The sequence below is a fragment of the Anoplophora glabripennis genome, unplaced genomic scaffold (assembly GCF_000390285.2).
Source record: "Anoplophora glabripennis isolate ALB-LARVAE unplaced genomic scaffold, Agla_2.0 scaffold9, whole genome shotgun sequence".
NCBI classification, from domain to species: Eukaryota; Metazoa; Arthropoda; class Insecta; order Coleoptera; family Cerambycidae; genus Anoplophora; species Anoplophora glabripennis.
The window spans coordinates 102,228-120,387 of record NW_019416258.1 but is presented as its reverse complement, the minus strand read 5'-3'; the positions used below and the strand labels follow the sequence as shown (position 1 = coordinate 120,387).

General features: G+C 33.3%; 2 protein-coding genes across 2 annotated transcripts in view; one reads left to right on the top strand and one right to left on the bottom strand.

Annotated features, from left to right (window-relative positions):
* The first annotated feature begins 1,805 nt into the window (after positions 1-1,805).
* On the top strand, positions 1,806-15,747 carry LOC111693138 (odorant receptor 4-like). The gene is made up of 6 exons (XM_023457290.1): positions 1,806-1,981; positions 2,558-3,297; positions 9,551-9,650; positions 9,709-9,810; positions 14,119-14,274; positions 15,601-15,747. The coding sequence occupies exons 1-6, from the start codon at positions 1,967-1,969 to the stop codon at positions 15,661-15,663; spliced, it is 1,176 nt and encodes a 391-aa protein (XP_023313058.1). The 5' UTR covers positions 1,806-1,966; the 3' UTR covers positions 15,664-15,747.
* A 1,366-nt stretch (positions 15,748-17,113) lies between these two features.
* LOC108909614 (odorant receptor 94a-like) overlaps positions 17,114-18,160 on the bottom strand; it is an 86,648-nt gene continuing 85,601 nt past the window's right edge. Inside the window, exons 4-6 of the mRNA XM_018714004.1 lie at positions 17,794-17,898; positions 17,459-17,614; positions 17,114-17,390 (exon numbers count right to left, since the gene is read on the bottom strand). Of these exons, the coding sequence (XP_018569520.1) occupies positions 17,319-17,390; positions 17,459-17,614; positions 17,794-17,898 (333 nt within the window). The 3' untranslated portion in view covers positions 17,114-17,318. The remainder of the gene's footprint in view (positions 17,391-17,458; positions 17,615-17,793; positions 17,899-18,160) is intronic.

Sequence of the window (18,160 nt, the reverse complement as noted above, 5' to 3'; positions counted from 1 at the left end):
GGCCAGATATACAGGGTGGCCAAATGAAAACGAAAGAGAGCCATTTTCAGGAACTGCGTCAACATTGTAGAAAAACGCTAAGATCCGTCGATTTTAGATTAGAGGGGGACATTCTTTGGTGGTATTTTTGACTCCGCCACTTTCACCCTCAAGCAAGGGTAAGCATCACCCCAAAATATTTAAATGGCATTGGGGGTTGAGAAATATTTCTTTTGAAAGCTCTTACAATTCTCTTTACAACAGACTTTAAATTTTATAATTCCGCCCAATACTTTGAAAAAAAATTACATTTTAAAATTTAAATTATGTTTAGTTGCTTAAATGTTCAAACTGATGACCGCCCGCTTCCATACAAGAATAAAGATTTGCTGCCTCTTCTCCCAATCCAATTCCGTAGAAAACGTTGGTCCAAATACAGACGGACAATTAACGCATAATGGAGCACCGTCCTGTTGAAAAATCAAATGATCTTCATCATACTCTGGAACATTTTCAATAATATCAGTCAAGGCAGGGTCAATAGCGTCTTCCAGTAATTGCAAATATATTTGGCCAGTCAAATTACCAGGTACAAAAAAAGGACCCACCAGCCGGTCACCGAAAATTCCAGCCCATACATTTAATTTTTCCGGTTACTTTGTTTACACCTCGTGAAAAACTCTTGGGTTTGAATCGGACCGATAGCGGCAGTTGTGACGATTTACCGTACAGGTTCAAGAAAAAACTGCATTCATCAGAAAAACAGATATTAAAAAGGAACTGTGGATCGTTCCCTGCTCGCTCACTTATTATTTCGCAAAATTGCAAACGGCGGTCATAATCATTCTCATGAAGTTCCTGGACAAAATGTATCTTGTATGGATGGAATATATTCTTCTTCAAAATGGTTTGTATGCTAGTTCGATTGATCCCAGTCACAGATGCCAGCTGTCTGAGCTGCCTCGTATTTAATGTAGGATCAAGATGTACTTGTCCCAAAACTGCAACTTCACTAGCTTCATTAACTATAGGTTTTTCAATTTCTCGTTTTTTATTGCCTACGTTCCCTGTCTCTTGAAATTTTTTTACTAACTCTAGAACATACTTCCTCCTGACTTATCGATCTTGATGTTGTTCATTAAATAGCTGAGCTGTTCTATTCGCACATTTATCGTTCATAAAGTAAAGCGAAATGATATCTACATTTTTACCGTTACTAATTGTTTGTATCAACTTTAAAATCAAAATTCTTAATAAGTATTGGGCGGAATTATAAAATTTAAAGTCTGTTGTAAAGAGAATTGTAAGAGCTTTCAAAAGAAATATTTCTCAACCCCCAATGCCATTTAAATATTTTGGAGTGATGCTTACCCTTGGTTGGGGGTGAAAGTGACGGGGTCAAAAATACCAGCAAAGAATGTCCCCCTTTAATATAAAATCGACGGGTCTGAGCGTTTTTCTACAATCTTGACGCAGTTCCTGAAAATGGCTCTGTTTCGTTTTCATTTGGCCACCCTGTATATACTGTCATCTTAAAGTATACTTTATAAAAGTATTGCTGTATAATGAATGAAAAATAAGTTTCCTTCAAGCTGAATGATGAACAAATGAAGGAGTACCGAAAAGGTCGTAATGCAATCCTATATCATTGCCTGTAAAATAAAGCAACATGTATTTTCTCAAAAAATCGTTATTTCGGAAAGGTTTTTAAATGTCGATTCAATTGTTTTCATTACAGATTTTGACTCCTAGGGCTTTTTACTTACATTTCCACATTATACATATTTAATACATTGATTAGAATTATAGATGGACAATACCATGAATATCGTTAATATTTTAAACTTAGAGGTAATTTAATAGTTCACGACATGTATACATACATTTAATATGATATAATAACACTGCAGTTATTGTTTGACAAACATTGCTTTCGAGATTCTAGAAGCAAAATCACGATTTTGTGCCCCTAACATCTAAAGGCAAAATGGAACAGGAAAGGGTAAGTAGATACCACTAATTACCTTACTTTACAATTTACATAGCTATTTATTTCTACAAAAAATAGCCAGACTGTTGTTAAAAAGAAATATACATTTTTAGATATGTTTCGATTTATAGAAATACAAACTATTAAAGTAATAATTAAGAGATAAATTAAACTCTACTATATTTTTTATAAATAGACCCTAAGAAGCATATTTGGACATTATAACTGTCACAAAAGTTCAGATTCTAAGCCGCAAATATTTTTTTTGTTCCACTTTTTGGAAAATTACAGGAGCATTTTTTTTTTTCTATAACAACATTATTGGATATTTAATTTTTAAATTTACAATAACAATTCTCAATATAAAATAATAATATATAACTATATAACTAATAATATAACTTTTCAAATATGACCATTAAATATTATAATAGGTGTAAAAATTTCAATTTTGAGGAAGCATTATGTAAATTATTTAAGTTTCACAACAACATGACAAGTAAAAACATATCATGTTGTTGACTTGTACACCTGTAAATCGAAACACCCTCTACATTGTTATTCCTAATTTCTATCTTAAATTTTTAGCATATAGATTTACTAGACTACATCAAAGCGGAAAAAAAGACTTTGGCCTTCATTGGGTATTATCCAATAAAAGAGAAAATGTATAAAACGTTACACACTCTATCAGCAATTTTCTTCGGGTTTTTCCCAATGATGTATAGCGTACTCGGTATCATGTACGGATTTCAACATATGTCCAACCTAGAAGAAGTCTCTGAGTTAATTGGATATCTCTTGACAGGAATGTCAATTGTAGTCAAAATGATGAATTTAATTTGGTATAAAAAGAACATACTAGAATTGGATGACATGTTACAGAATCCCATACTAACTAAACTTGAATCAGAGGAAGAAGAAATACTTTTGAAAAACAAACTGAAACTTGGTCAGATTCTCAAGAAGGCGTTCAAAATCTTTATTGCCGTAACAGCTATACTTCATACTCATATATTATACCTGTTAGTTATAAATATTGATCCGAATGCTATTACTTTGCTTTTGTGGTTTCCGTTTAATATAGACGATTACTTATACGAAGTTTATATTTCTGAGTTCTTTTTAGTTCCTTCGATAGCTGTACTCGATGCTATCTTGGACATTCTGAACATAATCTTCATAGATTTATGTTACGTCCAATTTGAGTTACTTAAGCACAGGTTGAAACATTTTGGACGGACATCGCATGAAGAAGAAGCAGTGGATGATACAGTGGTATATGACAAACTCGGCAAGATTATCATACATCAAAATTATGCATACAGGTTTGTTACAATGTTTTTCTATTTCTGTATTTTTTATATTTACACGGAGTGTCCTGGAAATAATTGGAAAATGGTTTAATTAGTGTTATATACGTCTTACATATTTCATAATATTTTCTCTTAACCATGAATTTTCTTGTAGTTTCTTTGTATATTATCTTTAATTTATTAGTGCAGAGAAAGAATGTCGAAGGTAAGGCAGTATTTGTCGCAGCCATTCCCGTTTAAGATAAACACAATCCTCCTCAATCCTCGTAACACTCTCGTAGGCCCAAAACTACCCCTAATTTTCGTTCTTGCCCTAAAAACAATATCTATGTTCCTCCGCCCGTTTACAAGGGTGCTCATTACGAATCTGATAATTACAATCTAGTCCATTGAAAAGTTACATTTGGGGTTGCAAAACGCACGCAATTTTATTTTTTGGCGCGCTCGCAGCATTTCTCGGCCACTCTTGGCCGCCTCCGTATACTGCGTCTCTCTCGCACTCACTCGAAGTATACAGGTTCGGAAAGTGCCGATGATCCATCTGCCGTTACGTGAGAGCGATAAAGTAAGTAATAGAAATCCGTGCGATAGGGAAGGATGGCTATAATGAAGGCGTCTCATAGTCACCGCCCATTTCGCCCTTCCACAAATAAAATCCACTTCTTTTTTGTGGAAAGGCGAAATGGGCGGTGACTATTAGACGCCTTCATTATAGCCATTTTTCCCTATCGCACGGATTTCTATTACTTACTTTATCGCTCTCACGTAACGGCAGATGGACTATCGGTACTTTCCGACCCTGTATACTTCGAGTGAGTGCGAGAGAGACGCAGTGTACGGAGGCGGCCAAGAGCGGCCGAGAAACGCGGCGAGCGCGCCTTATTAACAATAAAAAAACAAGTCTTCAGAATAAAATATGCCGGCGTAACTCCTCGGGTTTTTGTTAAGGGATGTTCAAAGATTATTTAAGAATTTTTGCAACACTAAAAATTGCAATTTTTAATATAGTTTATTAACGTTGAAAATTGTTAAAATCGCGTTTTTTCGAACAAAAATCGTTAATATCTCGAAAACGGTAGATTTTAGAGAAAAGTTGCATAGGAACTTATTTGTTCAGGATACCCCAAAAAGCCCAAAAGCGAAAAAATCTAAAATTACGAATTTGTTTAAAAAAATTGTTTAAACAATTTTTAATCATTAGTAACGTCTGGCAACATGCGGATGTCATTTTTTTATTGCTCACTCTCCCGCAAATTCTTTTCAATCCATGTAAATCGGTAATCTGGAACCCGTTGATTTGGCGCTCGTGCATCAATAAAATCAACTGGCAAACGTTCGTTATGTATATATTTTTATTGCTTAAATTAAAATAATAAATAATAGGGCATTTTATTATGATTGAAATAGGATCAAAGGCTTGTTTACGCTACGAGAGCTCGAGATAGACTGTGAATAATAGATGTAATGTTTTTAGGACGTAGAATAATTTAGGCGACAGTCGGAATTATGTTTCTGCGCATATGAAGGTCAAAGCTCACAAGATTTTGAAACAACTCTACACTCCTACCCAAGTTGTCTTCGCAAAATACTAAGACTTTGATCAGTCGGTCATCTCTTCATTAGAAAACGCCATTTGAAACGAATTGATAGACAATTCATTTATTATAAAATGATATCATCGCTTACTATGATAGTAATTGTAGTGAGTAATTGTTGTACTTGAGTAGTAGTGATGAATGATTGTCTAAAATTGAAAAAAAAAATCGTAAAAACTATGAATGTTACAAGATTATACCAAGAGCACGAAAATCTCGAGAAAGGACTGATGCATCAATAAAAATAAAATGAATTAATTCCAGCGACCAAATAAAAAGTTATGGTAATTCTTGTACCAATACACTCAAGAATTTACCACTAGCCCAAAGCATATGGACGCGGTTGCTTCATCAAAACATGAGTTTTACTTAGGAACAAGTCCACAGCAAGTTTCATTAAAATCCATGGTAACACTCTCCAGATATTACAAAAAACATTTTTTTTCAAGAACTTTGACAGTCAATAGCAGAGGAGCCAGGCATTTTTTCTTAATAGGTCAAATCGTCTTCTTTTNCAATAAAATCAGCTGGCAAACGTTCGTTATGTATATATTTTTATTGCTTAAATTAAAATAATAAATAATAGGGTATTTTATTATGATTGAAATCGGATCAAAGGCTTGTTTACGCTACGAGAGCTCGAGATAGACTTTGAATAATAGATGTAATGTTTTTAGGACGTAGAATAATTTAGGCGACAGTCGGAATTATGTTTCTGCGCATATGAAGGTCAAAGCTCATAAGATTTTGAAACAACTCTACACTCCTATCTAAGTTGTCTTCGCAAAATACTAAGACTTTGATCAGTCGGTCATCTCTTCATTAGAAAACGCTATTTGAAACGAATTGATAGACAATTCATTTATTATAAAATGACATCATCGCTTACTATGATAGTAATTGTAGTGAGTAATTGTTGTACTTGAGTAGTAGTGATGAATGATTGTCTAAAATTGAAAAAAAAAATTCGTAAAAACTATGAATGTTACAAGATTATACCAAGAGCACGAACATCTCGAGAAAGGATGAATCAATAAAAATAAAATGAATTAATTCCAGCGACCAAATAAAAAGTTATGGTAATTCTTGTACCAAGACACTCAAGAATTTACCACTAGCCCAAGGCATATGGACGCGGTTGCTTCATCAAAACATGAGTTTTACTTAGGAACAAGTCCACAGCAATTTTCATTTAAATCCATGGCAACACTCTCCAGATATTACAAAAAACATTTTTTTTTTTTCAAGAACTTTGACAGTCAATAGCAGAGGAGCCAGGCATTTTTTCTTAATAGGTCAAATCGTCTTCTTTTGAGCCAAAGAATATCGCAATACCTTTTTGATCATGTGCTTATGGGACACCCTGTATACTTGCTATAGTTGATTAATATTATCGTACTTTTTTCAAAAGCGGAGGAAAAAGGAGATATAAATATCGATTCAAGCGAACATGAAAGCGATATCGAGAAAAGTGATGTCGGGGAAAGCGGCAATGATAGTGACGAATAAATTGTACTCTATACTCCACGGTCGAAATTATAGAGAGTGACTCAGACATAATATAAAAACACTATTACCATAATGCGTATAAAATATAAAATTATTTTTATACGGTTCAATATTATTTATCTTTGTGCCGCTCGCTACGCACCGCACATCGATAGAATTTATAATCGTCTATAGACTGAGTTACACTGAACGTCGATCTATATTCTATCTCTGTCTTTTGCATTTGGTAGGGAATAGGGAAATGCTTTTTTAGTGGGTTTTAACGGACTGATTTACCCGTCCTGAGAAACGTCATAGCATAAGCGGTCTAATTCCATGGCTATAATAAATTTATAAATTAAAAAAACACAACTGGGACGATTTAAAATGCTGTAATAATTAAAATGGATCAAAGTGCCGGTTATAGCAAATCGTAAAAAAATATTAGATGTTATGTTTTATTATCTTCTTTCAATATTTTCTATATCTTGTTGCCTTTTACGCAGACACGCCAATGGATTTTCATTCCCGGCACGCTTCATCCTCCTTACTAGTCCAAAAGCTAGCGATGAGTCACTCTCTATTATTTCGACCGCGGAGTATAGCTGGGTAGTAAATTTTGCACTGGAGTAAAGTGATACGGCTACAGATTTTCATTACGAAATAACCTATGAATAAATCTTTATAGCCGGAAACATTCATTTCAAACCTATTCCTCGATCTTCTGTTATACGAAACAAAATATCTCCCTCTTGTACTGGAGTAATGTTGTTTGGACAGACATCTCGTTTTTTAGGATGAAATGACCCAGTTTCTTCTAACCGGTCATGAAAATTTTCAAATAATTTGTGATCCGATTGCAATCTGTTTGGGTTTAGTTTCTGAACACGTGCGAGCGCACAACGTCTATTAAAATTATCTTTTGCAGAAATACATGCCAGAAGCGCCCTCTAACGTCTAGAGAATGTTAAGTACGGATTAGTTTTTCTGGTCCCAGAAAACTCCCTAATCCAAATTGTCAAAGAGATTCCAAAAATTTTAAGAATTTTGAATTCAAAATTTTAATTTTGACATCCTGTATTTTTGAACTAACTGTGAAATATTTGATATTTCACATGTAGCAAAATACCCAAATAAATAAACAGAAAGTTGCTTAATTTATGTTTAATATTAACCACAGACAAAATAGCTATGGCGATAAGTTATATTGTCTGTGTATTAACTTAGATGAGATCAGAAAATTTTTATCAGGCATCGGCGAAAGCTTTTGTGGACGCGTGTTTTTGTGGAAGTAATAATATAAAGGCTCGTCCAGACAGTGGCAACAAGTGGCGACATTACTGTTAATTTTTGTCGAACTATGTTTCTTGTCATAAGAAACATGTCGCAGTAATAGGAAACCGAGTGTACACATACACGAAACATTATTTATGTTTTTTTTTAAAAGGAAGTTATAGTTTCATGAAACGTGTTGCAAATATCGGAAACCGGGTGTCTACACATAAGCAATACTTGTCGGATATTTATAGTATTCAGAATATAAATAATTGTTGTTCACAGTGTGGACTGAAAAATTTTTCGTCTAGCCTCCGGTATTTTTTTGCATTCCATAAGCACTCTGCTTTTTTCTACATTTCCAATCATAATATTATCTTATCACGTGTCCACAGGGCCATATACTTCACTACTTAAAAGTTTTATCACATACACAAAAGGATACGAAATTAAAACAAAAATCGGCGACAAGCGACTGAGTGATGACAAACCGTCCACACAAAAGAAACATAAGTAACAAGTCACGTGCTGTTGAAGACTGTTGCTGAATTTCCTTTGAAGTTTACCGCTCATCAAGCGAAACACGCGACACAAGGAAACATTGTCAGTGGCGACTCAGGCAACCCGAAACATGTTGCCAAAGTTGGCAACTTTGTTTCTATAAACTAGTCATTAATGACAAAAGTTACTACATGTTGCCTCTGTCTGGACGAGTCTTAACAAATAAATATCAAAATTTTTACTAGCTGTTCACTAGGTATTGCTGGTGTAACTCAATGCTAGTTGTAGTTAGTTGCTGGCAGCGATTCGTATTCTTCGGCACAACTCTTCACACGAACCAATAGATTATTTGTAAACTATATGTTTCATTCAAGATCAAAAAGAAGAATCAATAGGATTGAAGTCCGGACTTCTGGGTGGACAAGCAAAAATGCTTACATGGCCAATCCAGCGATTTGGAAAAACTATATTTAAATATACACGCACTGGTCGAGAAAAATACGGTGGAGTTCCGTCGTGCATGAATCACATGTCTCTTAAATAAAATAGAACTTCTTCAAGCCGTGGAAGCATTTTTGCTTGGCCACCCAGAAGACCAGACTTCATCCTCTTGATTTTTCTATTTGGTCTCGAATGAAAGATATCGTTTACAAATAATCTATTGGTTCGTATGAAGATTTGTGGCAAAGCGTACAAATCGCTGCCAACGAAGTGAGACGCAATCCCAATATGTTGTTTCAAACTCGAAGATCTCTCAGAAAACGTTGTGTAAAGTGTATCAGTGTCAACGGTGAATTCTTCGAACAATCACTTTAAATCATTATTACGTAGGTATTCTATTTGTTTTATTGTTAATTGTTGTAATAACATGAAGAAACATTTAGTTTGTTTCGCTATTTCTCGTATTATCAAAACATAGTGTTCATTAAATCTGTTTTTCCCGAAATGAAACAAGAGTACATAATTAACGGAAAAATGATTGCTCTTTCAGGTTTTAAACGAAGTTTCATGTTAGACATACAGGGTAAAAAGTTATTAACTAAATTTTCGGTAAAATTGGTCGTAAGTGGTGCCCTCTATGAACAACGCTGAATTTACAACACGCATCTTATTCGTCGTTTATAAAAATATAGTTGCACAAATTGTTAAGTTCCTAACCTACATATTTTCAGAATAATTGCAAGAAAACGATTTAAAATTTTAACTTTCAACACCCTGTATTTCCGAAACTATCAACTTTCGGATAAGGCATGTTTACGCCAATGGTCACCATTTTACGTGTAGTATCTTCAGCTTTCGATTTTCCCATTGTTAATTAATCACCTTGTATGTGTATGTATTTGATTATGATTTTTCTCAGGTCGTTTCATAAAATTCGTTGGTTATAATTCTCATTTGATTTCCAGATTTTCAGAGATAGTAGAAGAGACTTTTTCAGTGAGCATCTTTTGCCAACTTGCGGTTACTGTCGCAGTGCTCTGCTGCGCTATTTGTAAAGTAGTGATCGTAAGTAAAATATCGCAAAAAGTTTTTAGTTCAACTAGCAGTTACACATTCATTTTAGACTCCCATCAGCATGCAGTTTTTAATAAGGACATTTTATACTTTTACTATCGTATTGGAAATTGCAGCCTACTGTTGCTACGGACAGAAAGTGTTGGATGCAGTAAGACCATTTTTCCATTAACAGTAAACACATGTGTACAGGGTGTCAGTTTGAGTAGGGGTCAAGTTTATATAGAGGATACCTTTGACCTTTAGATACAAGTATCAGTAGTTTATTTTTAAAATTCCGTCGTGGAAACTTAATATTTTTTAAGCTTTTTTTCAGTAATTTTCATGTCCTCAAACAACAGCGCGTTAGTCTCAGAGCATAAACAATTGGGAACTGATTTAAGCATTGTTTTCAAATCTCACAATTTTAAGAAAGGGTTACTAGCGCAAATTAACTCACCACCCGCCCTGAGGTACTGCTTTTTAAAGCGTTACTTTTCTTGAGTGGGTGTTAGTCAGGAGCCCTGTCATTCCAGAACAATGAAGATTTAATTTTTTTAAATAAGATAAACTATGAAACAGTACTTAATAAGTGATATAACAGAAAACTCTAGTACACATTAATTTCCTGACTATATTTATTTACTGGGACATTGGTCAATAAAACTACTTCATTTATAATATTTTTTTTCCAATTTCGTGTTTACCCCATCTTTAGAAAAAACATCGTAGGTGATTTATTATAAAAACAAATTTCCAAGTATTTTTTAAATTTTATAAAAATATTATGCGCTGCATGATATTAATAAGTTTAATTTTCCAATATATTGTTAATGAAACTATATTTTAACAAAGTCGTAAGCAAAAAAAAAATTTTAAGGAGTCATTCTGGAAAAAAAAAAGGTTTATTTGAAAAGTACACTAAAGCAAACAAGTAAGTAAGAGTCAAAAGAATTTCCGAAATTTTTCCATGATTTTTGACAGACTGTATTTAGGTGAAATATGGTCGTATCCGGAATTAAAAAAAAATCATTTTGAGCTCTAAGATTCTAGTTTTTAGATCTTTCGGTCGAAATTTTTGAGGAACTACGGTTATCATGCAATTCTAGAAATAGCGCGACAAAAAAATTTTGCACGGACTTGGAAACATTTTTCTCAGCCAAGCCATTGCATAGACCAGATAGCTTATTTATTCAGTTGCAATTTCCTTTTTTTTTTAATTTCGATACAACCATTTTTCATCGAAATATCAGACTTTTAATGGAAAATGATCATTTTGCCTTCAATCATCGATATCTCGGCGACAAATGGTCGCACATAGAATGTAAGGGCAGTTCCGAAAACAGGAATAAATTCCCTATAACATGCTGCCGCGACTTTTCGACTTTTCGGAAAATTTTTTTTCGGGTTTTACACGAATTTTAAAAATCAGGAAAAATATGGTTTTTTAGAAAATTGACGGCTAAATTAGAAATATTCATGAAATGTTAAGCATGACTTTTACAGTTCGATATACCGAGAAGAGCCCTGTGAAGTTTCATCTCGATTTAGCGAACCGTTTCTTTGTTTCAAACAGTCAAACTTTTGAAGAAAATTAAAGGGTTACGTTTTTTGAGCTTAAACACTTCATAATCATGATTAAAATGGAAACAAAAATTTTTTTGCGGTTTTGTCACATTTTTACCGCAAATAACGTTTAAATTGCTAACGAAGAAAAAATGAATTTTTTTTTCACAGAAGAAAAAGGGTAGTTTTGAAAAAAAAATAGTTTTTTAAGTGATTACAGAGTGCACAAAAGTTAATTAGAAATTTGTCTCAAAAAACAGTATGAATCGGGGTCGAAATTTGGTTTGGGTCATTTAAAATTTGTGTAAAAGATGAAAAAATATTTTTTTTCCGAAAAGTTTCGGCAGCATGTTATAGAAAATTTATTCCAGTTTTCGAAACTGCCCTTCAATTCTCTGTACGACCATTTATTGCCGAGATATTAATGATTGAAGAAAAAAGGATCGTATTCCATTAAAAGTCCGATATTTCGATGAAAAATGGTCGTATCCAAATTTAAAAGAAAGGAAATTGAAGCTGAATAAACAAGTTACCTGATCCATGTAAAGGCTTAGCTGAAAAAATTTTTCCTAGTCCGTGGAGAAATTTGCAAATTTTTTTTGTCACGCTATTAGAATTGCATGATATCCGTAACTCCTAAAAAATTTCGATCGAAAGATCTAAAAACTAGAATCTTAGAGCTTCAAAATGCTTTTTTAATTCCCGATACGACCATTTTTCACCTAAATACAGTATGTCAAAAATCACGGAAAAATTTCGGAAAGTTTTTTGACCCTTTAATTGTTTGCATTAGTGTATTTTGTTTGAGGAGAAGAATTTTCAGTTAATTTTTTAACACCTAATTATGGCTAACCCTGTATATAACTGACATGAATGACAATTTTTTGGGCCTCAATGAAGCATTTAAATCTTAAAAATAAAAACTTATTATGTCCCTTTGAAGATGTAAATACAATTAATGAATTTTTCATAAATATTATACCAAATCTATCGGATAAGTTAGATCCAAATATAAAAAATGTTCTAGATAAGTATAAAACAAGACACACCAATGTCGTTGAGTGTTTCGAATTCAGTCAAGTGGACAGTGTAAGGGTGAATACTATTATAAGTAAGCTGAAATCTAACGCTATAGGCGTAGACGGTCTGAATGTAAAAATGTTAGAGTTATTTTTTCCGCATATATCTGATTATTTTACTTTCGCAATTAACAAATGTTTGTCTTCTGGTGAATTTCCTGATATCTGGAAGGATGCTAATATACATCCTATACCTAAAACTTGCAGTTCATCGGATTTAGTTGACTTTAGACCAATCAGCATACTACCAACACTGTCTAAGGTTTTAGAAAAAATTATTTTTGAGCAATTTAATAATTTCCTTACAAATAATAAACTGGTACCTCCCCATCAATCTGGGTTTCGGGAGCATCACAGCACTGAAACAGCTCTTTTAGATGTTACTGACAACATATTTAAATCGAATGATAACAATTATAATACATGTTTAATTCTGCTTGACCTAAGTAAAGCATTTGATACCTTAGACCATGATTTACTTATCCAAAAACTTAAATACTTTGGCGCTGGTAATGTACCAACTTTATTTTTCAAAAATTACTTATGTGACAGGCGTCAACGGGTAGTATGCTCTGGTCAATACTCTGATTTCAAAACTATTCGCAAAGGAGTACCACAGGGAAGTATTTTAGGTCCTCTTTTATTCTCTATTTATACTGCGGATTTGGATACCTATTTAGAGAGTTGTCAGATACATCAATATGCGGATGACACGCAAATCTATCATTCATTTGCAAGTAATGAAATTAATAATGCGGTTGATAGAATTAATGCAGACTTAAAGTCAATGTCTAACTTTTGTATTGCTCATAAACTCATTCTCAATGAAGCAAAGACACAGTTACTTTTATTTGGTAAACAGAGACAAACAATTAGAGTGCATCCTGATTTTCAGATATTTTTAAATAGTAAAATAATAAAACCTCAAGGTGATTGTAAAAATCTGGGCGTATATCTAGACGATAACTTAAGGTTTCAGAGTCATGTCAACCATTTGGTTAAAAAGTCTTATGGGAAATTGAAGTTACTTTATATGCATAAAGACTCTCTTTGCAAAGAAATTAAATTAAAATTATGTGAAACCTTAGTTATGTCGTCATTAAGTTATTGTGTTACCGTTTACTGGCCTTGCTTATTACAATCTGACAAATATTCTCTGCAGAAAGTACAAAACAATTGTTTAAGGTATTCTTTTGGTTTGAAAAAATTCGACCATGTAACACCATGTTATCAAGAGTGTCAATGGCTTAAACTAAGCGAACAGTATAATCTACGTTTGTCCTCCATGATTTACAAAGTCAATGAAAACAAATCTCCTGGATATTTACATGACAAGCTTGTGAAACGTAGTGTTATTCATGGCCGCTCCACAAGATTCCGGAATCTGTATGCTGTCCCGAGGCACCGCTATGCCGAGTATTCAAAATCTTTTTCCTACAATGCCGCAAAGCTGTATAATAAAATCGATATTAATGTTAAAAATGCCCCCACTGTATCATCTTTTCGCAAACATTTAAAACAATCCATTTTATCACAAAGAACTATGTAGTTGCATTAGTTGTATGTTGTATTAGTTTTTATTTAGTTACGTTAGTTTTTAGTTATATTTTGTTATGCCTACTATTTATTTCCAATTACTTATTTTTCTGGTGGTTACGTGGAAGAGCGAGTAAAATCGAACGGCGCCACCAGGTTGCCTAAATCTTTGTCATAAATATGTATTCTACTAATAATAAAGACATTATTATTATTATTATTAATTTATACATTTTTTAGTATTTTATCAAGATATATATTAGGATATTTGTGTTGAACTTCTTTTTGAACTATTTTAGAGTGGTACAATCGCAGAAGCATGTTTCATGTCAAACTGGTACAACTGCTCTGTAAAAGTACAGAAAAATATGGTGATGGTGTTGAACAGAGCAAACAGACCTGTTACAATGAAGGCAGGTGGAATGTTTCCTCTAACTTTGGAGACACTAATGAGCGTAAGTATTACAATAATTACAGTATTTACATTAATGTAATCCCCATATGGTTGAATCCCACCACCACCCAGCCCAAAAACAGGGAATCATAAATACCTTGATTAATCGAGCGCGGATCATCAGCGAGCCAATACACTTGGCCGAAGAACTAGAACACCTACGCACGGCCTTGAGAGGGAATGGCTACACGGCGAGAAATATAGAACGAGCTATCAGGAGGGGACATACACCCGTTGAGAGACAGGAGTACTTAACGACGACGACGTATCTACCTTACGTGAAAGGTTGTATAGATAAAATCGGGCGTCTTTTGAAGAAGAGGTACATCAACACAGTATTCAGCACTGTAAGGAAGGTGGCGGCGGCGTTTCCAAAGACCTGCAACAACGACCTGCTCCAAGGTCCCGGTGTGTACAGTATTCCTTACTCTTGTGGAAAGGTCTACATAGGACAAACAGGAAGACACATCAACACGAGGAACACAAAAGTCACCTCAAAAATAACAACTGGGAAAAAGTAGCAGAGCGTAGGGCGGACACAGAACACACAGTGGATCTGACATGGTGGTGAGAGAACGAAGATTTTGGCCCCGACTATACAGAGAAGCTTTAAAAATTTACAGAAATCCGAACAATTTCAACAGGGATGGTGGCGTAGATCTACCAGGAATATGGAAGAGAGTCATCTGTGAAAGCAACCCACTGGAGCGTCAACAACGTGTACGAGGTCACCCACCGAAACATCATGGACCAGTGACCACATCAAATATAAATAGTGACAGGACTAGTAGATCTCCAGTTTCAGAGTAACTTCTGAAGAAGAGAGCGATATGTCTCTCGAAACGTCAACTGTTATAAACCGACGACGTGGCAACCAGCTCGGAAATCATTCAACCATTAACGATAGCCACGGAAGCCTACAAACAAAACTAATCCCCATATATCAGTGTAGTGTTAGTTCTGTGTTAATGTCAGTAAAAAATAAAATATCGTTGCTTAGAGTTTAGATTGACCTGTTTATACATTTGTCCGACACAGTGAGGTATCTTATAATTATTACTGACGAACTGTCGCGACTCAATGTTTTTCTTTTTTTATTGCTTAGAACGAATGAAAAATTTTGTGTTGTGTTTGACTATATGATTAATAGCATAAAAATATATGGGACATCTGGAATTGTCCCTAAAAAAAAAGAAAGGTATAAAAATAGTTTTCTATTTGCAAAAAATCAAGTTCTCGCGCTTGTATAAAGCAAGTTTATAAACATTCTGTATTTGACTAATTAATGATATTTGTATATTTTTTTCATTACTTTTTCTATTTTAAGATATGGAGGTCTGCATATTCATTTCTCACGTTTCTTATGCAAGTATACAAAGAAGATAACTAAGGATTTTATTCTTTACTCTCCCCTGTCACTGACCTTTGACCTTTACCCCCATCCGTGAAGATTGCATAATAAATATATACACTTATAGTGCTTAATTAATAAATTAATAATGCTTAGCAATTAATTAATTTAATATATGTATGTAGTTATTATGTAGATACTTTCAAATGCGACTTCATTTTCGCATTGATTTGGTAAATGTATAATCCCAGTGAGGTAGCGAACAATAAAATATCGTTTATTAAAACCTTAACCTTCAATCGAATAATCATTGAAATATAATATTAATCAATATCATGCATTTTTAACTAGAATTTTGGCGATATTTAAGATTTTTCGGTACTACAATAACTCCTATTTGAAGCTTCTATGTAACAACTTCACATATTGAAATTTAAAATAAAGTTTAATTAAATAGGTCAGTTTAACGTTTCTTTCTTTGATATACTTTATCTGTATTAATTTTGTTATGTCAAAATTTCCTCTTTATATAATGTTTAATTGTAACATCTACATCTACCAAAATTACGTTATATTAATGGTTTTTAAACCATCATATTCTCACTGGGATGATAATTAAGTATCTCAGGAATCTTTAAAGTTAAATATTCCTTATTGCACCTTAATGCGTTTGCAAGAAAATTTATAAAAATGTATAAGTATTGTGTTGCCACAACACTTATACATATAAAAATAAAGTTAGATTAATATCAATGACTCGTTTCTTGTTATATCCAGGTAATTAGCACCTTATTTTACACTGTAAGAAAAACTGGACTTATTTTCACTGAATTTCACTCAATAATGTATCAATTTCTGTCTACACCCAATTGAGTGAAATTTTCCTCTATTAGTATGAGCACAACTAAAATTGTTTGAGTAAAACTGTCAGTTTTAGTTGAAAAATGTGTAAAATTATCAAAATGCTCAGTATTGAAAATGTACTCAATAATTTCACCCGATGGATTCCCTCCGAACCTTTATTGCTTATGTAATACTGCCTAACTGTAGTTATTGCACTAGTAAATGAAATAAATGTTTCAAACGTATAGAATTTGTTAATTTCACCTAATCTTCTATTTATTTTATATTTGAAACTTTTAAAATTTCTGTTAATAAAATTTTTGAAAGCTCAATAGCTTCTCAGTCAAATTAAATTTAAACGAAATATTACATTATAATTTCTTGTAATATATAACGTATATTTGTAATAGGTAATTAGGTACCATCAGAAATACTGGATTTCATATATTTTATTAATATTAGTAATGGTAGGAAGAGATGTGGACTAAGCTTTAAAAAAAGTGTGCATCAAATGGATTTTATTCTTTACACACACATCCACAAAGGAATACAAGGACCAGACTGCAGGTGTTAAATATTGTTCAAAAGTTTGGATATGCTTCTTTTATTTTTAAGTAAATAAAATAATAGTTTGAAATAATGACCAATCAGCAGTGATGAACACCTAAAACTAATTATGGTGCAATGAAGTGCATTTAAAATACAATCATATAAATGTTTGCTGCTTCAGGAAAGTATTGTTTTACTAATTCCATGATACGTCAAGTTAGCTTGACATACACTAAAAGCTACTTTGTGTAAGGTGTAGAAAATGTGTTCCATCGCGGAATATGTATTATTTGTTTAGTCATTTAAGCTGCTTGGTCTTCAGAATGGTAAACTTTCCAGAGGATTGCGAAAAATGAATAAGCTGATGTGTATATCTAAAACAAGTACAATTATCAATATTTTCCTTTAAGTGTATGTTAAAGATATGATAAATATTGCTTACTGTCATTAAGGTTTCCAGAGTTAATGAAAATATTCCACCAGCTTTCATTAAGAAAGGTGTGTTTGCTCTATTCATAATCATAGCCAAATACTTTTGAACTTGTGTGCTGCAATCGTTCCATCTAGACATGTAGCAAGCTTCAGTTACAGTATCGCTCTAAAAATATAAAGTAGGTAATCCTAATACAGTCGTAACAATCATATTATCGATATTGATTCCTATAATACAGAATGTAGAAAACAAAATTTATCTCAAATTGTCGTCTAAGATTGGTATTTGTGGTACAGGATGCTGTTTACACATATTCTGTATTTCTACGATCTAGATTAACATACCGCGTTCAAAAGTTTTTGACCATAACAACAATACAGTGAAATTTGATATATCATGGTGGTAGAATACGTAACCAACATCAGGAACTGGGCGCTCTTCAGGGGGATCTAAAATATAGAAAAAATTGTATACAAAATACCAAAACGTGTACTCTCGTGTCAAGGAGGTTGGAGAGGATAGAAAGAGCGAAGACTGCAATTTATCTGCGAAGAAGCTAGCCGTGCTTGTGTGACTAAAGTGGGGGAATTACTATTTTAAAACATCGTAACTTAACTACATAACTGTGTTGTTCTTTAACAAAAGAGCGTCTTGGTGGTGGGTGAGAGGAGTGGAGAACTGGCAGGATGCTCAATAGTGTATATATATATA

Coding starts and splice junctions, on each gene's coding strand:
- LOC111693138 (XM_023457290.1), top strand. Junction 9,651..9,708: donor CTATTTGTAAAGTAGTGATC/GTAAGTAAAATA, acceptor CATTCATTTTAG/ACTCCCATCAGCATGCAGTT. Junction 9,811..14,118: donor GACAGAAAGTGTTGGATGCA/GTAAGACCATTT, acceptor GAACTATTTTAG/AGTGGTACAATCGCAGAAGC.